This window comes from Microcaecilia unicolor, chromosome 3 (assembly GCF_901765095.1).
Source record: "Microcaecilia unicolor chromosome 3, aMicUni1.1, whole genome shotgun sequence".
In the NCBI taxonomy this organism is placed as follows: domain Eukaryota; kingdom Metazoa; phylum Chordata; class Amphibia; order Gymnophiona; family Siphonopidae; genus Microcaecilia; species Microcaecilia unicolor.
In genome coordinates this window covers 332,746,788-332,771,870 of record NC_044033.1, presented here as the reverse complement: position 1 = coordinate 332,771,870, position 25,083 = coordinate 332,746,788, and the positions used below count along the sequence as shown (strand labels likewise).

Here is a 25,083-nt window from a genome sequence, read left to right as displayed (position 1 = left end):
TGAATGTAAGGACTTTTTCCAACCAAAATTCCATTTGCTTATCCTGTACCCATCCCTCTCCTGCCTCTTCCACCCTTGCCTACACCTCTCCTACTCCTTTACCCCTCTCCTTCTTTACCTACCTATCACTTTCGTTATACTGTTATATTTAACTTTTATTTTCTCATCAATATCCAGTAATCCCTATTACTATGTAAGCCGCATTGAGCCTGCTTTGAGTGGGAAAGCGCGGGGTACAAATGTAATGCAATAATACAATAATATTGCTCATGCAGATTGGGCATGTGCCCAAATTTGCATGCAAACTTTTTTATAGCATTAGGGGGAATATGGTTATTTACATGCATACTGTTTATGTCCACGTATATATATATATATATATATATATATATTCTTACATTTGTACCCTGCACTTTCCCACTCATAGCAGGTTCAATGTGGCTTACATATTATTTACAGGCACTTATTTGTACCTGGGGCAATGGAGGGTTAAGTGACTTGCCCAGAGACACAAGGAGCTGCCTGTGCCTGAAGTGGGAATTGAACCCAGTTCCCCAGGACCAAAGTCCACCACGCTAACCACTAGGCCACTCCTCCACTCCATGACCAGAATACTGGCATTTACATGCATTCTTGCCACCTAAAACTAGGCAGCTCCTTACAGAATAACGCATTTACTGCATGTTACTAAGGCTAAGTAAATAGATCACCAAACAATCCAAGTAACTGTTCTACATTCTATAGTTCTCATGTGTAGTTTACTTAGCTGTTAATGCATTTTACATTTGTTCCTGTCTATGTGACTGCTTAAGAAGTTGAATCTGTTTGGGATTACCAGACACAATAAACTCACTGAACTGTTTCTTTTTCCTAGTTGGCGTGGAGGGGCATAATCGAATGGCGCCGGCCATCTATATGGCCGGTGCCGCAAACAGCGGTCCCGAACCGTATTATCAAAAAAGATGGCCGGCCATATTTCGTTTCGATAATACGGTTGGGGCTGGCCAAATGTCAGAGATGGCCGGGTTTGAGATGCCTGGCATTGGTTTTCGCCGATAATGGAAACCGATGCCGGCCATCTCAAACCCGGCCAAATTCAAGGCATTTGGTTGTGGGAGGAGCAAGAATTTGTAGTGCACTGGTCCCCCTCACATGCCAGGACACCAACCAGGCACCCTAGGGGGCACTGCAGTGGAGTTCAAAAATTGCTCCCAGGTGCATACCTCCCTTACCTTGTGTGCTGAGCCCCCCAAATCCCCCCCAAACCCACTACCCACAACTGTACACTACCATAGCCCTAAGGGGTGAAGGGGGCACCTACAAGTGGGTAAAGTGGGTTTTGGGGGGGGGGGTTGGAGGACTCACATTTACCACCACAAGTGTAACAGTTAGGGGGGGGATGGGCCTGGGTCCACCTGCCTGAAGTCCACTGCACCCACTAAAAACTGCCCCAGGGACCTGCATACTGCTGTGATGGAGCTGAGTATGACATTTGAGTCTGGCATAGAGGCTGGCAAAAAATGATTTTTAATTTTTTTGGGGGTGGGAGGGGGATGGTGACCACTGGGGGCGTAAGGGGAGGTGATCCCTGATTCCCTCCGGTGGTCACCTGCTCAGTTGGGCACTTTTTTGAGGCTTGGTTCTAAAAATAAATGGACCAAGTGAAGCTAGCAAAGTGCTCGTCAGAGCCGGCCTTCTTTTTTTCATTATCGGCCGAAGCCGGCCATCTCGTAACTACGCCCCCGTCCCGCCTTCCATACCGTGCCGAAACACCCCCTTGAAGTTTGTCCGGCCCTGCGATGGAAAGCAGTTGAAGCCGGCGAAAGTCAGCTTTCGATTAAACCGATTTCGCCGGCTTCAGGAGATGGCCGGCCATCTCCCGATTTGTGTCGGAAGATTGCCGGCCTTCTCGTTCGAAAATAAGCTGGTTAGTCTGTGTTCAGATACCCCATTACACTTTCCACATTCTCCCAACATATAATACTGTATGGAGAGCAATGTTGTTGGGAAATGACAGATAGTGGTATGCAGAATTGGAGCTAAAACAAAACGCAGTATTACCTTTCCTATAAGGCTGTCTTACAAATGATCTATTTAAGGGAGACCGTAACCTTGAACCCTGTGTTTGCAGGAGAGATGTGGTCGAAGAAAATGACGAACGAGTTGGAGAAACAGTTTGCACAAAGGAGGGCTTTGACTGTCGAGATAATGGAGGATGCAGATGAAGAGAAGTCTTTGTTGAATACCATGGGGATAAAGTTGTAGAGGGAACAGTTGTTCTAGCTAGTTGTCTAAGCAAGTGAGCAGCTCTTGAATTTACGGAAGATGGCACTCTTGAATGTGAAGGAAAGAATTTGTTTGAAATTGGAGGAGCACTTAATGTTTCTTCTTCTTGTCCTTCATTACCTGCTATTTTTCTAGAAAATGATTCTTTTTGTTTCACTTTACTATTGTCAATGTTTAGAATCTGACGTTTATTTTCCCCAGAAGATGACCCTCTGGATACAGAAGAAGTGGGTCTCTCATCTATTTTGGGGGGGTTGTTCTCACCATAGTTTTCATCATCATAATCATCTCTATTGGCATCTGACTTGAAGGATTTTGTGAAAGACATGGGAGAACGTTTTGGAGGGTAGTCAATTCTTGAAGGGGTAGGTGGTGATGGATTGAATTTTGGCTGACTATGGAATCCCATCCTAGAAGGCACTCTAGAATGTGAATGTAGTTTTTTACTGGAAGAATGATGTGAATCTCCAGTAGTGGTTATTCTTTTGGGTGGCATGAATTTTCCTTGTTTAGAAAACTTATCTCCTGTTTCTCTATTGTTATGGTCATCATCTGAATTATCCTGTGATTCTGGAAGACTGGAAGGCACTGGATCAGTTATATCATCTGTTTTGCTGTCTTGGTAATCCTCTTCTAAATCAGGCTGAGGAAATTTGGAGGATGATATGACAGGTGTTTGAGATCTGAATTTATTATTAGTTCCTAATTTACGGCCAGACATGGCACCTATCTGGGAACTTCTTCTTCTGAAATATTCTAAAATTGCTAATGCCGGTTTCCCAGAGAAAGATGGTACTGTAGGCTGAAGGAACTCAGATTCTTGCTTGTTGGTTATCTTGAATTCAGAACTATGGGATGATGACTTTTGCTTTGAAACAGTAAGTTCTGATGAAGGCTGCTTTGAAGATTCAGATTGAGACTGAGCAATGGATAAATCATCTCTTTCTTTTCTGTCATTTTGATCATTTTCAGAAGTATACTTTGAGACAGCATCTTGTTTTCTTGAAGACATCAACTGTGAACGAGTTGAAGTACTAGTTGACTTTCCACCATTACCCCTTATTTCTTTTGCATTATTCTTCTCATAATGCTCATGGGAACTATAGTTTACATCAGAAGTTGGAGAAATGGATAATGATGTAGAGGATTTAACCAAAGGTGTCCGAAGCTTTTCTCTATGGCTTACTATCTCCTTATGAGAGACAGGTTTTGATTGGGACTTAGATGGTTCAGTTTTAATTATACTTCCACTATCAACATGTTTTGAATATAAATCAAAATGAGAATCTTTGGAAGATTCAGAATGCTCTTCAGTTGGCACTGGATAATTTGATGAAGAAACCACATTTCTTTCTTCTTCTTCTACATTCTCCAATGAATCTTTATTTATATCCTCAGTGGGCTGCTTACCTAAGCGTATCCTGGAGAAAGAGGGGGTGTTTGAATTATCCTTGCTATGAGATTTTATTTTGCTATCTACTTCCTGAGGAACAGAAGTAGAGGCTGATGAAGATGAGGATGAAGATGATACTGAAGGTACCTGATTATGAATACCAGTCTTACGAGCCAAAGAAAAAGGGCGTGTTCTCACAGGAGTCCTACCGGAAGACAGCACAGGATGAAAGGGCCTGTTATTTAAAGAAGGCCGCATAATTCTCCTTTGAGGTGGATTTGATGTTATAGGTAGTGTGGTTGGGGTTTCTGTAGAAAACTCTGCATCTTCAGTGACTTCTGTGGATTGAGGATCAGGCTTTTTGTGACCTGTTTTATATGGTGGCTGTGATTTAGTACTGACGTCACCAGCTGATAATTTGTTATGAAATGTAGACACATGGCTCTTTGTATTTTTCATGCTGTGTTTAGGGGAAGGCAGCAGTGGAGGTTTTGGAGAAGTAACAGGAGATGATGCTTGAGATGGAGATGAAAGCAATGCTTTCTTAGGTTTCTTAGACTCCAAGTTATCTTGAATGATAGTTTGCTGATGAATATGATGACTAGTTAAATCCTCAGTTTCATCTGCAAAAGAAAAGAAAAAATGTTTTGAGCATACTTAAAATAAATAAAACTTACATGAAACTGTTACATTCTATTGTACTTTTAATAGGAGATAAGATGTTTAAACTTAAGTATACCTTTCCTTCTTAAGCAAATACTGGCATCAAGGCTGACTGAAGAGGTTGTTGTACCCTGAGCCAACTTGTGCTTTTACCATCCCCCCACTCACCCACCCACACACCTTTCTATAAGCCAGTGACATCAGAGGCAAGGCATTTTGGCACCTTTTATCTTGGTCGCTCTGAGCCAGTGCCTCACCTGGTTCATGGCTTAAGCCAGACCTGGATGCATAAAATAACTGCTAAAAAGCATAGGACAAGCACAGAAAATCAGTGGGAAAAAACAATACAAAATGAAAGCTGGGAATAAAGTAGACTTTGTGATACTTGCAGAAGGCAGCAAAAAAGAATATACAGCATGGGCATTATGATTTTAGGTGTTTTTACAGTTTGTTTGTTTGTTTAGAATTGAGATAATAGAAAAATTATTTGCCATTTAGAATGAAATTAAGGGCTTTGTTGTATTTACAGGCTTTTGTTTTAGAAGCCTGAAAATTTTCTTTCCATTAGTCCCAAAGATTAAGCCTGAGACTTGTGGGTTATGCTATCTACTAGCAGGTGGACATAGAAAGTATATCAGAGCTCTCCCTTAAATGTTTATATATAGCTGCTTCCAAACAGTATATCGATAACAAAGCCGTGAAAGAACTGGAAAGAAATCTCCTGCCTCTAAGCAAAAAAACAACATGAACCACAAAAACTGAACAATGAGAAGTAGAAATGACAAAGCTCAGGAGAAGAGTATAATCTCTGTCTACTCACTAGGTATCCGTTCATTCTCATTTCCCTTTTTTGGGGGGGAGGGGAGGCAGAATTTGAAACAGAGAAAGCTGAATTCTTCTCACAACAGAAGCAATGAACTGGAAAAAACAATCACTGAACAACGAGCAGATATCAAACTATGAAGAAACTGAAAATAAAGGTGGGTCTCTAGATTGATCCATTGGGACTAATGAAAAGGAAATGTTCAAGTAAGAACTTATTTTTTCTTCCATGTCATCCCTCAGATCAATCCAGAAACTTGTGGGATGTAGAAAGGCAGTCCTCAAGTTCAGAGGGCAAAGGACACCCCCACTGCCAAAATAGACTCTCCAAAGGAAGCATAGTTCCTGGCCAGGATGTCCACCCAATAATGTTTCACAAAGATATGAGTGGAGGTCCACGTTGACGACTTGCAACTATCTTCAATGGAAACAGACTGTGCTTCAGCTATTGAGGTAACCAGAGCCCTTGTTGAGTGAACTTTAAGGTCCAAGGGAAGCTATTTGCCAGACAGAATATAAGCCAAAAACAATCTTTAGGCCAACAAGCAATAGTAGCCTTAGTGGCCTGCAACCCTTTCTTCGGGCCAGAGATCAATACACATTGATGGTTGGATCACCTAAACTGATTTGTGACTTCTAAATACTGTAGAAGAACTCTACAAACATTCAAATATCTCAAGGAACTGAAGTCCTCCCCATGTTCTTCCCTTTAGAAGAATGGAAGATACACCAGCTGATTCAGAAGGAAAGGAGAGACCACCTTTGGTACCATGCAAATAGTAATACCTGCCCCTGAGAAGAGAAGAAATGATTCCCTGCTTGAAAGCATTTGAATCTGATACCCTCCTGGCAGAAGTGGTGGAAACCAGAAAGACTGTGTTAAGGGTGAGATCCTTCTTCAGGGGTTCAAAAGGCAACTTTTGTAACACCTGCAGAGCCAGATTCATGTTCCACCTAGGACAGATGTTACATCTCAGAGGTTGCAAGTGATTAACTCCTCTTGGAAAACAAACTATATTCAGATGAGCTGCTAAGAAGAATTTTGAAGTCAACCTCTGAAACAAGTAAGTATGGTAATCTGCACTTTCAGGGAATTTAAGGCCAATCTTTTCTTGAAACCCTCTTGCAAAAAGGCAAGGATGTAAGGCAGGAATGCCCTAAAAGGTTGAATATTCCTGTCAGAGCATCACGACTCGAAGGTTCTGCATACCCTAGCATAGGCCAAAGAAGTAGATATTTTCTTGCTTAGAGGTGAGTTGAAATAATATGTTTAGGGCATCCTTTTTGCCTTAACCTTATCCTTTCAAGAGCCAAGCCATAAGACCAAAGGGTGATGGGTCTTCTATTTGAATTGGACCCTGAATTAAGAGTCCTCTGAGTTGAGGGAGCGAATCAGAGCATAGAGCTGAAGGCGAACGAGATATGCCAGGGCCTTCTGGGCCAATCGGAAGCCACCAGAACAACCTGGCCCTGATGACGAGCTATCCTCGCCAGCCTATCATGGCCAGGGAGGAGACACATACAGCAGTTCTTCAATGCAAGGCCCAGGATCTATTGGCGGCCCCTGGAGATTTCTTGGATGGCCCCTGTCTTCATTTTTTTTTCTTTTTTCTTCTATTCTCTGCCTCTCTTCCCAAGTTTAGGCCAAAAAGGAGGAAATGGATGAGAGGGAAAGAGACATGCCTTGTCCTTCAAGCATGTGATAAACCAAGAGAATGTATTTAGAAATGTACAACTTAGAAGGGATGATGTCATCGACATGCACTAGTCAGCAATGTCATAGCTCCATATGTGACCATCTCTGGGAAAAGGTGACTAAAGCCTCCAGAAACAAAAAATGAGGTTTTAATGAATTGTCAGCGCAAACAATTTGTAATATAACAGTCCAAACCCCATCCTTTTATGTGAAAAAAAAATAAAAGTTACAGGAGTTCAAACATGTAACTGTCAGACTGCTTATGGACCCATGTCATAAAAAAAGAGGCTTTTCTCAACCAATCTGCTACATTAGTCACCTTTTCCCAGAGATAGTCACATATAGGTGTCAATAATTCAAGAAACCAGGAAGAGAGCTTGGCTGTAGCAGGAATCAGGATCAGGATTTGGCTGTAGCAAGATCAAGGAACAGAGTAAACAGGAGCAAGGCTTCAGGAACAAGGTTCACAGGAACAAATCTTCAGGAGCAAGACTCACAGGAAAAAGGCTTCAGGAGCAAGGCTCACAGGAACCAGACAGGAACTTGGCAAAGCTGGAGCAGGAACTAGGCAGGAACTTGTCAAGGAAGGAACTAGAACAAAACAGGAACACGAAGACTTCTTGAGAAGGCAAAGCAAGAAAGTCCCAAGATTCCTTATAAAGGTCCTTACTGATGATGTCACAACTTGAAATGAGGCTTGGAACACACTGAGAAACATAGCAGGCCACCAGCGCGAGGCAAAGATACTGGGAAATCAGACTGAGGCTTGGATAGACTCTGGAGTGAAGCTTGGATACAGGAACATCAGAGTGAAGCTTGGATAATCTCTGGAATGAGGCTTGAGAAACAGGGAAACAGGCAACAGTGGTATCAATGCAGGGACAGGGCAATCTGGAAAAGCTGCAGAGCCCGACCATCGGAAGAAAAAGGTGAGTCTGGATGCGGGGTACAGCTGCAGCTGTGAGAATAGGAAGATTTGATGACTCTCCTTTAACAGAAAGAGTGGTTTTCTTGGTTATGGCCACTACTAAAGCATCCACTTTAGGCAATTTCAAATGGTCCAACTCCTGAGGAGGTAAGGGGTAAAGATGGGCCATAGCCCTGGCCGCTTTAAGACCAGCCTCAGGGGTGTTCCACTGCATAGTAATCAACTTCTGCATTGCCACATGGATATGAAAGGTTTTTGGAGGCTTTTTAGTTCCTCACATAATAGGATTTGGCATAGCTGCTGTATACTGTGGTTCCAGAGGAGAAATACTGAAGATCTCCAGAGCCTTAGAAACATAGAAACATGACGGCAGATAAGGGCCAAATGGCCCATCCAGTCTGCCTATCCTCACTAACCACTAACTCTTCCTTTCCTAAGGGATCCCACATGCCTGTCCCACGCTTTCTTAAATTCTGGTCTGTCTTTAGAAATAAAGGTAAACAATTTCTCCTTCTGAAAGAGCCTGGCCACAGTGGGGCATCCTTTTCTTCAGAAGGCAAGTCTCACTCCTCCAGGGGGTCAGGCAGTGACTGGCAGGAGTTTACAGAGTGCACTGCCTCAAAGCCATGAGGCAAAGGCAAGGAGACCTCATCTAGATCCCTCAAAGGATCTACATTCCTCTTCTTGTGAGGCAGATCAGGTAAATCTATCGGGGCCGGCAAATAAGTTTAGTGCATGAGGAGCACAAACAGTAGAGAAAATGCAGTTGCTCCTGCACCAGAGCCCAACTCTAGCTCAGATCGCGGCCCCAGATCTGAGGAAGAAGATTTGTTGCTTAAGGACGTGAAATGAGGGACAGGAGGCAGCAAATTTGGAACAGATGCTTGAGAAATTGAATCCAAGATGGCTACCAGCACATTGCTGGAACAGCGCTTAGCTGATTCCGCAACAGCAACCATAGGGAGAGGCAGAGAAGGCAAGAAAATAAAAGACTTACAGAGATGCTGGCCACTGAGATATTCAGATTTCTGTGCTGGTTCAGACACTAGAGCTATCCTTCCCAAACTCCCAAACCTCTCAGAACCTTTTTTTTTTTTTTTAAAGAGGCAGGAAATTACATTCCAAGAAAGGTAAAGGTGTGGGAGAATTGGGAGAGGGGGTGAACCTGGCACCACAAAGTGTATCCCAGCAGGGCTAAAGCCACCAAAGAAACCCCCAGCTCAACTGTACCCAGTAAAAACTGGCCAGGAGCAAGTAGCCACAAATTGAACTAGAACTGCTCAGGGTAGGATCATCAACCAGCTGGAGATAGAGGTATACTGTCTGGAAGCAGTTATATATGAGCACATAAGGCACAGCGCTAACCAACTCTCTGGATTGATTTGTGGAATGACATGGAATTTGATTCTGGTTGCAGTATCCTATGTTAAACAGGAAGATTGTTTTGATCTTCTCATATTATTTTACACTTTCTGTTTGATTTGATGGTTTTTTTTATACATATATTTCTTTGTCTAAGTTTGTGAGCCTCCAATAGAGTCAGCCCTACCACTTAGCCACTATTTTTTTTTTGCTCATGCCCCTACTTTTCAACTTCTAATGACTTATGTAAATTAGGCCCTATAATTAGTTTCTGCAAATGGCTTTACATTCTTCTACATCCTCCAAAGGCTGACCCTAAGTCTAAAATGAATACTTAACTCAGGGAAACAGAAAAACGTCCAACAAGCAGCACTGTGTCATTTGGATGTTTTATTTGCCAAAATGTCCAAATCGCTATTTTTGAAACACATTTTAAAGACGTTTTTCTATGCAGTTTGTCTTTAGTGCATCCAAATCACAAAGAGGCATGTCTGGAGTGTGCTGGTGGGGTGGGATCTGAGCATTCCCATAATGGAACAAAACAAAAACATCTAGGGCTACAATTTAGATGTTTTGCTCTGTTTTTATCATGACTTAATCAGTAAAAGGTGTCCTAAATGACCAGATGACCACTGGAGGGATTAAGACATGACCCCCCCCCCCCCTTACTTCCCCTGTGGTCAATGACTCCCTCCAACTCCCCAAAGATGTGAAAGAAACAGTACATACCAGCCTCTATGACAGTTTCAGATGTTATGGCCAGTTCTATTAGAGTAGCAAGCAGATCCCTGGAGAAGCCTAGTGGTCAGTGCAGTGCACTGTAGAGAAGGGGACCAAGGCCCCTATCCCACCCTAACAGTTATGCTTGTGGGGGAAGTGTGAGCCATCCAAAACCCACCAAAAACCCACTGTACTCATATATATGTGACACCTGCAGACATAAGGGCTACTGTAGTGGTGTACAGTTGGGTACAGTAGGTTTTTGGTGGGTTTTAGAGGGTTCCCCATACAATATAAGGGGGTAATGGTGAGATGTGTAGTCCACTGCAGTGCCCTCTAGGTTACCCCTGTGCTCTGCTTTGTTGGGAAGTCTGTGTGGCCAGTCTACTAAGAATGTTGGTCCCCCATACATCTCAATAGCTTGTTTTTGTGCTTTTTTCACTTGGGGATTTTGTTTTTCAAAAATGGTTCAAAAAGATAGACACACTGAGCACAACAATGTCTAGCAAATGGCTATTTCAAAACAAAAAGATAGATGTTTTCCTCTTTTGAAAATGAGAGTCTGCAGGGGGAAAGGTGGGTAAAGAGAGGGAAGAGAATAAGAGATGGGATATGTGAGGAAAAAGGGTAAAGAATGAGAAATGTGTGTGTGTGTGTGTATCCTTTAAAATATAGATGGAAAGTACAGTTCAGTATGATGCCAATCACTGGAATTCATATGCCCCCCCCCCCCCCCCCCCCGTTTACAAAGCCACACTAGTGACTGCCGTATGCTAAACCATCACTAGACCCTACTTGCCCTTCCAACTACCACCCCATCTCCCTCCTACTCTTCCTCTCCAAGATACTTGAACGCGCCATTCACAGACGCTGCCTTGATTTTCTCTCCTCTCATGCCATCCTCGATCCGCTTCAATCCGGTTTTCGCCCTCTACACTCGACAGAAATGGCACTCACTAAAGTCTGTAATGACCTGTTCCTTGTCAAATCCAAAGGTCACTACTCCATCCTCATCCTCATCCTCCTCGACCTATCCGCCGCTTTTGACACTGTCAATCATAATTTACTTCTTGCTACACTATCCTCATTTGGGTTCCAGGGCTCTGTTCTCTCCTGGTTCTCCTCTTATCTCTCCCACCGTACCTTCAGAGTACATTCTCATGGATCTTCCTCCACCCCATCCCGCTCTCTGTTGGAGTTCCTCAGGGATCTGTCCTTGGACCCCTTCTTTTTTCAATCTACACCTCTTCCCTGGGCTCACTGATCTCATCTCATGGTTTCCAATATCATCTTTATGCTGACGACACCCAGCTTTATCTCTCCACACCAGACATCACTGCGGAAACCCAGCCCAAAGTATCGGCCTGCTTATCCGACATTGCTGCCTAGATGTCCAACCGCCACCTGAAACTGAACATGGCCAAGACCGAGCTCATTGTCTTTCCACCCAAACCCACTTCTCCTCTCCCTCCAGTCTCTATTTCAGTCGATAACACCCTCATCCTCCCCGTCTCATCTGTCCGCAACCTCGGAGTCATCTTCGACTCCTCCCTCTCCTTCTCTGCGCATATCCAGTAGACAGCCAAGACCTGTCGCTTCTTTCTCTATAACATCAGCAAATTTCGCCCTTTCCTCTCTGAGCACACCACCCGAACTCTCATCCACTCTCTCATTACCTCTCGCCTTGACTACTGCAACCTACTCCTCACTGGCCTCCCACTTAACCATCTATCCCCCCTTCAATCCGTTCAGAACTCTGCTGCGCGTCTTATCTTCCGCTTAGACTGATATGCTCATATCACCCCTCTCCTCAAGTCACTTCACTGGCTTCCAATCAGGTACCACATACAGTTCAAGCTTCTCCTACTAACCTACAAATGCACTCAATCTGCAGCCCCTCACTACCTCTCTACCCTCATCTCCCCTTACGCTCCTATCCGTAACCTCCGCTCACAGGACAAATCCCTCCTCTCAGTACCCTTCTCCACCACCGCCAACTCCAGACTCCGCCCTTTCTGCCTCGCCTCACCCTATGCGTGGAATAAACTCCCTGAGCCCATACGCCAAGCCCCTTCCCTACCCATCTTCAAATCCTTGCTCAAAGCCCACCTCTTCAATGTCACTTTCGGCACCTAACCATTGTACCACTATCCCGGAAATCTAGACTGCCTCAATCTTGATTGACTGCACTTTTTGTCCTTTAGATTGTAAGCTCCTTTGAGCAGGGACTGTTCTTCTTTGTTCATTGTACAGCGCTGCGCAACCCTGGTAGCGCTTTAGAAATGTTAAATAGTAGTATTAGTAGTAGTAATGCTGACATAGCCCATTCACTTCAGATGGGCTTTGTTGGCAATGCCCATGCAGCTTAGTAAACAAGGGGGATGGTGTGTACAGAAGGATTTTAACACATGGTTCCATGACATTAAATTGCAAATAGCCTTGAAAACTTCTCACTGCAGCCCTCTTTTAGCATTATCAATGTCAACATTTTTTCATACTATAATTACCATTATCTAATATTTTTATGTATTGAGGTCTTCTTCACTACAGTGATTTTCTAGAAACATTTATTTTATTTATCTAATTATTTATTTAATTTCTTATTTACAGTGAAAGGATGTCCAACTCAGAATATGGACATCCAGCTCTGTACGTCACATTTGTATATCCATTTCTTATGTATTTTAGAATAGGATATACCAGCATACAGTTTGTTCTAAGATACATGAGAAATGGAAATCCATGTGCTGGTGATATCCAGCATGAACATCCATTTTATAAACTGTAACATCTGAATTTTGAATGAGGCAAAACAGGGACATGGGTGTCTTTGTGACAGTATAGTCACATCCATGTTACACAATGGCCACACAGACATCCAAGTAGAGCAGAGAAGTAGCTTGATGGTTAGTGCAAGGAGCTGAGTAGCAAGTGACCTAGGTTCAAATTCTACTTCAGTCCTTTGTGATTTTTCTTTTCAATTGTGAGTCCTCCAGGGACAGAAAAATAGCTACTATACCTGAATACACACTGCATCACTACCCTTTAACTTGCAGGTTTCTTAAACATTCAAGAACAGTAGTTATTTTTCTGTCCTTAGAAGGCTCAAAATTAAAAAAAAAAAATCACAAAAAACTGACATGATATTTGAACCTGGGTCCCTTGGCTATCAGCCCACTATACTAACCATTAGGCTACTCCTCAACTCTGCATGCAGGGAGTTAATTTAAAAAAGATTTTAGTACCATGAACGTTCATAATTTCTGAAGCTGTCATAGAGCCCTAGTTTCACATCTGGGGGAGAGAGGGGGGCAGCAACCACAGAGGGATAAAGAAGATGACTTCCCTTAATCCCTCCAGTGGACAGCTGCTCAACCAGAGCATCTTTCCGTAACCTGGACGTGCCAAGTACCAAATCCAAATAACAATGTCCATCTTTTTGGACATAGATATCCTTTTCTGTTCTGAAATTGGAGTTGGATGTCCATATTTTGGCCCCTCCCTAGTCCCACCCAAACACACCCAGATTATGCCCCCTTGCTATAAGGATGTACTCCAGCATTAGAGATCCATATCCTGGCTTTATAAAATCAGGATTTGGTCATCCATGCAATATGGATGTCTAAATGTTGATTATCAGATGTCCAAAACACAAATAGAACTTCTAGAGTAAAAATAAAGATGTATTTTTAAGCTGGGTGCACTTTTTAAAAATAGGCTATAAAATATTGATTAAGACTGCAATATTTGTTTTAATGGTCTGTCTCCCACCATGTTTTCAAAGCAAAACAGTAAACAGCTAAAATCTTTAAATCAAGAGAAAACAAAGGGGTCCTTTTACTAAGCAGTGCAAAAAAGCGGACAGCACTATCCTCAGCATGGGTCTTTCCCGCTCGCTGAGGCCAATTTTCCTATTAATGGCCATGCACTAATTTCCCCATTAGCTAATGAGCACTGATAGCAGAACTTAGCAAACAATAATGAGCACTAATTGGCACCGATTACAATTTAGGCGCACAACTCGCTAAGCGTTTTCTGTAATGATATGCATCGAACTTCTAATGCGTGCAGACAAAAAAGGGCATAGTTATGGGCATTTCGTGGGCTTTCCAAAATTTAGGCATCTAATTATAGAACATGGCCCAGAGTGCCTTAATCTACGCGCGCCGGGATTTACACCATGTTTTAGCTGGTGTAAATGGATGTGCGCAGCTTTAAGTGCTGCAATATCAATTAAGTGTATTCTATAATCGGCGCCTAGGTGCCTATTATAAAATATGCTTAATTGGCACTGATTTCAGCATCAATTGTTTTAGGTGCCATATATAGAATCTCCTCCATAGTGCAGAACACACCTACTCTCCGCCACCCAGACATGCCCCCAGTGCTAAACACTATATATTCTAATATTTAGCATGTGAGCAGTGCACGCCGATCTCAAAAATACTGTGTGACACCTGAGTGTGCCCACGGTAGTGCTTTTTAACCTGCATTAAGTACGTGATAGTGTTTGCTGCAGCTTAGTAAAAGGACCCCAAAATATAGAGATAGTACTTACTAGTGCTATGATTACGCTTGGTTGAGATGTTCAGTCCATTGCTTCCTCTGTGGTTTTGGCAGTATTATTTGGTATGAGCACTTTTATAACACTTTTATAAATTTAAATTTTTTTAGTACTTACCAGCTGGCACGACAACAGTTAATGCTTTAGACAGAGGGCCCTGTCCTCTCCTGTTTGCAGCTCGAATTTTGAAAATATAGCGCTCCCCTGGCTGCAAGTCGTTAATGACAGCAGATGTCTCATCTCCACCATAGGTAACAGACTTCCCTCCAAATGGCTTGAGAGCCGGAGCATATGAAATAATATATTCTGAAATGATTGGGAAGACAGAAAAGGAAAACTGAAAACAATTTATCAGAAGACAGCTGTTAAAGTAGAGAGAAAGACACACACAATTTTTTAGCAGATCTGATCTTCCAGGAAAGGTGGTGGATCAGATTCACATGATCCAGAAACAATCACGAAGCAGATTAAAGACAACTTCTAGGGCTGTTTGGTTTAGAGCTTTGGATCTTAATTACTTTGATAGACTTAAAAGTTCCAGCTTTTTGGATGAGTTCACTAAAGCTCACTAATAGATAATGTGCACAGATGGATGGAGAGTCATTTTTCTAAACTTTTTTTGCACGTAAAAGGACTCTTATAAAATTAAGTCACACCTAAAAGGTATGCACAGTGCAAGAAAGCACATATTTGTTGAGTAGACAGGCTCAGGGGAGGAATTTGGGCACAGGATAGGTGAAGTTGCAATTTATGCGCATATGTGTATACTTTATGTGCTAACATTCAATTTAATATAAAATTTATATTCCACCCATTTGCTCTACAGATGGAGCAATGGCTTAATAGTTAGAGCAGCAGGTTGAGAACCAGAAACACCCAACTCTCTGTTGCCTCGGGATGGAGGGGGACAACACTGGCAAACCACCCTGCATAACGCCTACTGTAAGTTGTTTGCTGTCTGGTACACTTATGCAGGGATAATTACTATACTATATTTTTCACCCTATAGGATGTATAAGGCAGATTACAATAACCTAAATAACATACATTAACAATACAAAAACAATTCAAATTGTAACATGTATAAAATGAAAGAAAATAAATCTCAGCCTGCCCATGACGGTTCCAATTGAAAAATGACTGCTGGGACTTCCCGTAGCAGTCTCTGCAGCCATTTTGGCTGAGGAACCGGTGGAGGCAAGGGCAACTGGGGTCTGCTCTTGCCTAGAACAGGCCACTGGACAACCAGGGCATTTAAAGGTAGGCCCGGGGAGGTTCTGAAACCAACACATGATTGAACCTGGACTTCGGGCCTGTTTCGATGCCAACACTGAAACCGAAATTCAGTCAGCCACTAGCCAGAACAAGGGTCTTGCTGAAAGTTAGGGGAAGAACATAGGGATGGCAGTGAAGGCTGAGGAATGTGGAGAGAGAACCCTAGAAGGCAGAATACTGCTAGAGGATAGAGAACAGGTGAACAGAAATAGGGTAGAAGAGGGGGAGAAAAAATTGGAGGTGTTCACCCAGGAGAAGGGGTGGAGAAAGCTGGGGACTGAACTTACCAGGGGGAGGGATACAAGCAGAGCTGTTCAAACCCAGTAAGTGGGGTAAGCGCCGCAGGGGGGCGCCTGCCTTCAAGGGCGCCGCTGCGGCACCATACTGCGCTGCCCTTGGTACTTTAAATCTTTAATTTACCTCCGTTCCAGCAGCCGCATCATTTGAAAGCCCTGCCCCGTCTCTAGCCTTCCCTCCCTTCGTGAGTTTGTTCCGCAGTCCCGCCTTCTGACGTCATTTCCTCGAGGGCGGGACTGCAGAACGAACTCACGAAGGGAGGGAAGGCTAGAGACGGGGCAAGGCTTTCAAATGACGCGGCTGCTGGAACGGACGTAAATTAAAGATTTAAAGCACCAAGGGTGGCGGGGGATGGGGGCGAAGGAGAATCGCTGGACAGGGGCAGGGTGGGAGAAGAGAGAAAGGAGATGCTGGGGGGGCGGGGGCGCGCGGGTGCCGGAGGGGGGGGTCGCGGGCGCCAACTCATAGTATGCAGGGGGGCGCCAGAGACCCTAGGACCGGCCCTGGATACAAGCCAAGAGAGAAATGGAGATGGTGGAACCTGAAGAGGGGAAACTGCTTTGGTGGTGGGGGGCGGAGATGCCAGCCTTTATAATGGGGAAATTCTGCACAAAATAATTCAAAATTCTGAAAACTTTATTTGTAATTTTCTTGTGCAGAATTCCCCTAGGAGTACCACTGCAATTTTATAAAACATGCTTTATACATAGAAAATGCTTTATAAAAGGACCCCAATAGAGGACAATTTTGGGAAGGTGTTGAGAAGCTGCAGGCATAATGATATTTACACTTACAGGCTCATACTGAAATAAACAAATTATTTATGCCTATATACACATATTGAGGCACTTTTACCAAGCTGCACTGCTAGTGCACTCTTACCACAGCTTGAAAGGGCTTACTGCGGGATTTGCTGAGGTGTCCCATGGTAATTTTGCATGCTGCTCGCACCCACCATGCACTAAAATATTTTTTTCGCAGAGGGGTGTCTGAGTGGTGGAGAGGAGCGTGTCTATGCTAATCAGTTAGTACATGAGCTCTTACTACCTACAAAATAGGAGGTGGTAAGAGCTCATGAGATATTCATTTTTAACGGCCACACAATAATGGCAACACTACTGCCTTGAAAAGCCAAAACACAGTAACTGTTGAGAATGTAAATATGAGAAAAGTCCAAAAAGCTTATTTCTTTGAATAAATCTTCATGGGTGTAAGTTTTAACCAAAACTAATACAGGACTGTATTCTGGCTTAACATATCTCCCATTTATCAAGAGATAGTGGGCCTGATATTCAGCCGGCGGCAGGCAGCCCATTTGCTATCCACCGCTGACGCTACACCCGGACATTCAACGCCGGGCCATATCCGGCAACCGGCATTGAATATCCAGGTTTATTTGGGCGGCTAAAAAGTTAACCTGCTATTCCTATATTCAGTGCTAACCGGTTAACTTTTCAGCAGTTAAAGATAGGCCTGCTATTTAAGTGGACTATTTTGACTGCTCAACATAGCCAGTTAGGCGCTGAATATCCGTGCCTAGCCGACTATGTCAGCTAGCCACTAACCGGGATATTCAGTGGGAGATAACCGGTTATCTCCTGCTTCATATACTCAGTTAGGCACTTAAACCCTATTTAACCGGCCATGAACTGTTCCTGGCTGGTTAAATAGTTTTGAATATCGGGGGGAGTGTGCTTTGGACTTTTGCTAAAGGCTTTAAAATACATCCAAATGTTAAACGACTTCCATATTAAGAAAGGGGGCCCTTTTACTAAGCTTTTTAACCACGCCGGCTGTCGTTTGGTCTTCCGTCCTCTTTTTTTAATACGCGGAATATATTTGACCTTGGCTTCCAGGATGGTGTTTTTAAACAGCATCCACGCCTGGTATAAATTTTTGACCGTCGCAGCTGCTCGTCTAAGTTTTTTTTTTTTTTTTACCATTCTTCTCATTTTATCATAGAAGGGCATAATCGAATGGGGATGACCACCTCTAAGGGCGCCTATCTCTGAGGACGTCCCCGCGAAGGGGTGTGGCATCACGTATTATCGAAACAAGATGGGCATCCATCTTTCGTTTGGATAATACGGTCGGGGATGCCCAAATCTCAACATTTAGGTCGACCTTAGAGATGGGCAATCTAAACGTTAAGATGGTCGACCTTAGAGATGGGCGACCTCGGTTTTCGCTGATAATGGAAACCGAGGACGCCCATCTCAAAAATGATCAAATCCAAGGCATTTGGTCGTGAAAGGAGCCAACATTCGTAGTGCACTGGTCCCCCTCTCATGCCAGGACACCAACCGGGCACCCTAGGGGGCACTGCAGTGGACTTCACAAATTGCTCCCAGGTGCACAGCTCCCTTACCTTGGGTGCTGAGCTCCCCAAACCCACTCCCCACAACTGTACACCACTAACATAGCCCTTAGGGATGAAGGGGGACCTACATGTGGGTACAGTGGGTTTCAGGTGGGTTTTGGAGGGCTCCCATTTACCACCATAAGTGTAACAGGTGGGGGGGATGGGCCTGAGTCCGCCTGCCTGAAGTGCACTGCACCCACTAAAAGCTGCTCCAGGGACCTGCATATTGCTGTGATGGAGCTGGGTATAACATTTGAGGCTGGCATAGAGGCTGGAAAAACATGTTTTTTTATTTTTTTATTTTTGGTGACCACTGGGGGAGTAAGGGGAGGTCATCCCTGATTCCCTCCAGTGGTCATCTGGTCAGTTCGGACACCTTTTCAAGGCTTGGTCATGAAAAAAAGGGACCAGGTAAAGTCAGCCAAATGCTCATCACGGACGCCCTTCTTTTTTCCATTATCGGCCGAGGACGCCCATCTCTTAACCCCCCCCTCCCGCCTTCAGTACACTGCCAACACGCCCCCGTGAACTTTGGTCGTCCCCACGATGGAAAGCAGTTGAGGACACCCAAAATTGGCTTTCGATTATGCCAATTTGGGCGACCCTGAGAGAAGGACACCCATCTTTCGATTTGTGTCAAAAGATGGGCGCCCTTCTCTTTCGAAAATGCCCCTGTTGGTCTCCTAACGTATTTGATTTCCTATGTATACTTACTTCAAAGCTAATATCAAATCCAATCATATTATGATCACTGTTATCAAGCAGCCCCAGCACCGTTACCTCCCGCACCAGATCATGCGCTCCACTAAGGACTAGGTCTAGAATTTTTCCTTCTCTCGTCGGTTCCTGTACCAGCTGATCCATAAAGCTGCCCTTGATTTCATCAAGGAATTTTACCTCCCTAGCGTGCCCGATGTTGCATTTACCCAGTCAATATCGGGGTAATTGAAATCACCCATTATTATTGTGTTGCTCAAGGTAGAAGCTTCTGAAAACAGATGAAGAACAGAGATAGCGAGACATCAGAAAATTACAATCATGATAGAAATTTAAAACCTTCCAGAGTGAACAGGAATCAAAGGCACCTTAAAGGAGTAATTTTATAAAGTCATTTTCACTTGTAAGTCACATACATGTGCAAATGGCCTGTAATAAAATTCGGACCACAGTAAACTTTGTGCATATTGACATAATGGCACATACTTTCCTAGTAGGCAATTGGGCACAGAAAGGCATGTTAATGAATGCACATCCCTTAATGATATGGTTTGTTTGAGAAAAGGTTAGTAATCAGGTACATTCCTTCCTCTGTCAGGTGAACATAATTTACTGTACAGTAGCTGAATTATTCCTGTCAAGTGTTCTTACCTTTTATTTTTCCATGAGATTCTGGAAGAGGGTCCCATGATGCTCTGACAGCTGTTTTCTTGCTATTTAATGGCCACACATCAAAGTTTTCCGGTGCACTGGTGGGTGCTATAGAATATTCATTTTTTTCACAAAAATGGAACAAAATTAGACACCACCCTAAATTGATGTGAACAATACTGCTTTGCTTCATTACATTTTAAACACAAAACAAAGAACTGATGTAGACATCATAAAGTATTAGCTGATTATTGCCTTTTTATTTAATTTTTTTACTTAAGATATAAGATAACAAATAAACGGTCATGTGGGGAAATAATATGTAAATGTGTGAAAAGGCTCCTTTAAATTCCATTTCTAAACTGAGGCTTTGTGGCTTCTTGGAATCCTTGCACTAATTCTCGTGGTAAAGTTGGAGGGGGCTGGGTGATAACATGACCTTAGGGGATATTCCTTGATGATGTAAAGGGGTAATATAAGACCTACAGTGTGAGCCCAAGCAAGGGGTCTTGTTCAATTAATCAGAAAGAGTGTGTCCAGTTGTCTCACAGAGGAAGGACATGAGGAACAGCTTCCATTCAATGACATTTAGGCCTTGGGCATGGAAGAAAACTTCTTCAGACCAGTTTATGTATGTATTTATTGTGATTTATTAACTGCCTTTATGAAGAGATTCGCCCAAGGCAGTGTATAGAAGGTACAGTTCAACAAAAAACTTACAATTTTGTTAACAGCATAACAATAGTAAAATGGCCAAGTATAAACATAAATATAATAAATGAAGAGCACACTGAAACCTAATAATAGGACTACCATGAAACAGGATCAAAAATACACACATTTAACAGCACTGGAATTCAAATACCAGAGATATAATACAATGTCAGAATAATACTAATGAAAGATCTCATAAGCACACATTGGAACATTCATAAGCACACATTTGTGGGATACAAATGCAACAAATAAAATAAAAAAAATAAAATACATTCAAATAACATAGCTACGATACTAAAGTTTTCTACAATACAGCTTACCATAGAGCTGAGGGGCCAAGTGCAGATATATAGATGGGGACAAGATGCATGATACAGAGTCAGTTGGGATAAATACATGGGTGACTAAACTCAAGGCAAGTTCTTTGTACAGTTAAACAAGATATAATCAGCAATGCTGAGAACCGATAAAGGTCAGGTGCAGCCATTTTGGATCATGCTGGAGGAAGGAGCAAGTAGGCATCACTCTTGCCTGGCCACATTTGAGGGGTGTGGGGCGTGTCTAAAGGGGTTGGGGAGGGGTTACACTGGACTACCAAGGATACTTTTTTTTAATGCTGGGGCTGAGGTTGAGGTGGGGGGGGGGGGTCATGGGCTGCAGAGACTTGAGCTGCTCGCCATATATGCGCCACTGTATGGATGGCCTGGACATAAGCAAGGAGTGCCAGAAGCAGAAGTGAGGGGTTCCAATCCTTGTGTGATTGGAGCTGGAGTCAAGAGATCCAGAACCCAGTTTGACCAGAAACCCACTGGTCTACAAGGAGAGAGGGCAGAAGAAATCACGCCTTATTAGAAATGGGCAGTGTTTCGATCACTTCTTCAGGGAAGTGGTCCATCAAACATGTAGCTCTAGAGAATCGGTAATGAGTATAGCAGCTACATGCTTGATGGACCACTTCCCTGAAGAAGCAATTGAAACACTGGCCATGTCGGCAGTGTGCCCATTGACTCAGCCTTTGAAGCTAAGTGCATTATTTTAACTTCTATTTTGTATATATGAAGATGGTGAAAATACATGTTTATAATGAAAAAAGAAGAAAGATCGATGACAATTATGAGCGACTGTTAAAACAGAATCCTGCTGTATGTTGGAACTGCTCATGCTTCTGATGGTCTCCATAAAAATAAAGAATATAAAAAATATATTTATATAAAAAATATCTTTAAAAATTAAATAGATTGTTATGTGGTGATACCTGGATCAATTCTTGCTTTTTCAAAGTTAGTTTTCAGCTGGGAGAATTGTGATAGTTTGTGTGGAGGGGAATAATCGAACAGCACCGGCGAAATACATGGGCGGCGATGTATTTTGGTGGCGCCGCAAACAGCTGGCCAGACCCGTATTTTCGAAAAAGATGGTCAGCCATCTTTTGTTTCGATAATACGTTTCCGGCCAGCCAAATGCCTTGAATTTGGCCGGGGTTTGAGATGGACGGCTTCATTTTTTAGCGATAATGGAAAGTTATGTCAGCCATCTCAAATCCCGGCCAAATTCAAGGCATTTGGCCATGGGAGGAGCCAGCATTTTTCGTGCACTGACCCCCTGACATGCCAGGACACCAACCAGGCTCCCTAGGGGTCACTGCGGTGGACTTCAGAAAAGCTCCCACGTGCATAGCTCCTTTACTTTGGGAGCTGAGCCCCCCAATCCCCCCCCCAAACCCACTACCCACGAATGTACTGCACCCACTAAAACTGCTCCAGGGACCTGCATACAGCCTCTAGGACTTATTGCTGCTGTATAACTTTAGTACACCAGTTCACACCTGAAGACTAATCTCTCTGAAAAAGTCCTTTCTTGAAATAACCACGTTTACTCACAGTTAACTGCAGAACAGAGGTTGTGCCCCACTGGCAAAGAGTCCCCTGGTACTAAGATTAGCAGTAGGTCAGAGCTGGCACAATGGTGTACAATGCCCTCTTTCAGCACCATTCAAGGTAAGAACTACGTTCTCTGACGTGGGTAACACATGAAAGGGATCTAAAACTGTCTTACAAAAATGGCCACTACCGCATGGACTACAACAGGAAACAAAACAGGGCACACTCTGACCCAGTAAGCAGGGGGGAAAGCAGAGCCTACCAACTACCAATACCTATACCCACCACAATGCATTGCTGATGTGACTCTGCAGTGCAAATAACAGAAAAGGTGCCACACTCACCCCAGAGCCACATCACAAGCAGGTAAAGGCTGTCGGAGGACAGAACACATTCTGCTGTCATGGAGGTGGGTACGGCATTTGAGGCTGGCAAAAAAGTATTTGTAACCTGTTTTTTATGCTGAGAGGAGGTTGGTGACCACTGGGGGAGTACGGGGAGGTCATCCCCGATTCCTTCCGTTGGTCATGTGGTCAGTTCGGCCACCTTTTTGAAGCTTGGACCTGAAAAAAAAGGGACCAAGTAAAAGCGGCCAAATGCTCTTCATCGCTGGGTTTTTTTTTCCATTATGGGCTAAAGCCGGCCATTTCGTAACCCCGCCCATGCCCGCCCATATCCCACCTTCGCATCGCTGCCAATACACCCCCTTGAACTTTCGCCGGCTCTGCGACGGGAAAGCGGCGATGGTGTCAAAATAGCGGCTTTCGATTATACCGATTTGGGCGCTTTTGCGAGATCGCCAGCCATCTCCCGATTTGTGTCAGAAGATGGCCGGTGATCACTTTCGAAAATGAGCTGGATAGTCTCCTCGCATAAGAATTGTGTTCTATGTAAGTGGATTTATTAGAGATGGGACAGGTGGAGACTGACTGTGCCCTCACATGTACATTTCAGTGAACAGAAGCAAGAGGATCCAGGAATTAGGAGAGCCAAAAATCAGCTTCCCACAAATGGAAAAGCTGTAAGGAGAACTGGAGGAAGTACAGTGGAGAAGACTGCAGAGAGAAAGCAATACTAGGGGTCCTTTCACTAAGGTGCGCTGAAAAATGGCTTGTGGTAGTATAGGCGTGGGTTTTGGGAGCGTGCTGATCCATTTTTCAGTGCGCCTGTAAAAAAGGCCTTTTTAAAATTTTTGCCAAAAAATGGATGTGCGGCAAAATCAAAATTGCCACGCGTCCAATTTGGGTCTGCAACCTTACCGCCAGCCATTGACCTAGCGGTAAAGACTCATGCGGTAACCATGCGGTAATGATCTATGTGCATCAAATGCCACTTGGCACGTGTCCAATACGCATATCCGAAAATAAAAATTATTTTTTGGACGCGCATATCGGACACACGCCAAAATTGAAATTACCATAAGATCCACACCATAGCCAGGCGGTAACTCCATCTTGGCGCACGTTGGGCGCGCGTAGACGCTTACGCAGAGTAGTAAAAGGGCCCCCTAGTGAAATTTACCTAAGAAATTAAGTCCAACCACCTTATAAAAGAAAACAATTTGTCTGAGCTACAGTGATTCACTTTGGGCTTAACTTATCCATTTCTTTTGTGTATGGCCCTTTCAAAGAAACTTCCAGTAAAGGTGTTTTTTAATCTATCAATCCAGACCGGACTGAGCTTGTTTATTCTATAAAGAAGGCACAGTATGTGATATCTAGGGTACCTTGAGATAGATGTCCCTCCACCTATCAGGACTCCCAGACAAATGTGAAATGTCATCGGTCCCATCTTGTAACACAAAGGTGCAGCATCTCAAGGGCTGCCATAGGACACTCATTACAAGTGTATATTCAGGTAGTATGGCGAACTGCACTTCTGCTATCTCTCTACTAGTACTTCCATGCTGAATTTCATTTTGTCAGACTTCATCGAGAGCGTGTGCTGGAGAGGTAAGGGAATTCAGATATTTGGAAGAGTTGGATTTCCAATTGCTATCAGTCAGCTACTGTTTTAAAAAAAATACTTTAATACTTTTTGAGGTAGATGAGGGCAAATAACCACAAAGCATTTAACTACTAAAATATCTGAAACTGTCTAAGTAAAAACAACTGGAATTCAAAAACCCAGATTTCATACTCTGTTAGAGCTTATGCCAACAAAAGCAGGCAATTTTTACATTTTTGATCGTCTCTGAGAAAAGATGACTAAATCAGCAGATCCAAAATGTTGAGAATGGCCAGTTTCTTAAGTTATGGGTCTGTAAGAAGTCTGAAAAAGTTACATGTTTGAACTTCTGTAACTTTTTTAAAATTTTCACATAAAAATGATGGGGTAGGGTCTTAGAGCAAACAATTTGTGATACATAACAAAATTCATTAAAACCTCATTTTTTTTTGTTCCTGGAGATGGTCACATTTTCCACCTTAAACATTAGGGAATCTTTATGAATGCGGGATATAAAATTCAGGTTTTGTGCAGGTTCAGTAAAAATTTGCAGTTAAAAACTACGAAACATTTTCAAACATTACTGCAGAATAGATCTTTTGAGCAGCACACTAACATGTTTTAAGTGTGTTACAATGGTGGCGGTAAGGGCTCCACACCACATGGCCATTTTTTTTCGGGGGGTGGGGGGTGGGATTTTAACAGCTACAGGAAAACAGCCCCTGCCACTTGCACAGGGCCCTTCTTTCCCCCGCAGCTTAGTAAAATGATCCTTCAGTGATGTACCCAGGGTCATAAGAAGC

The 25,083-nt window shown here is 43.3% G+C and overlaps 1 protein-coding gene across 1 annotated transcript in view; it reads right to left on the bottom strand.

Annotated features, from left to right (window-relative positions):
- The window catches only part of FNDC1 (fibronectin type III domain containing 1), a 312,818-nt gene that overhangs the window by 139,091 nt on the left and 148,644 nt on the right, over nucleotides 1-25,083 (bottom strand). Inside the window, 3 exon segments of the mRNA XM_030198432.1 lie at nucleotides 2,062-4,302; nucleotides 14,552-14,740; nucleotides 19,737-19,844. Coding sequence (XP_030054292.1) covers nucleotides 2,062-4,302; nucleotides 14,552-14,740; nucleotides 19,737-19,844 — 2,538 coding nt within the window.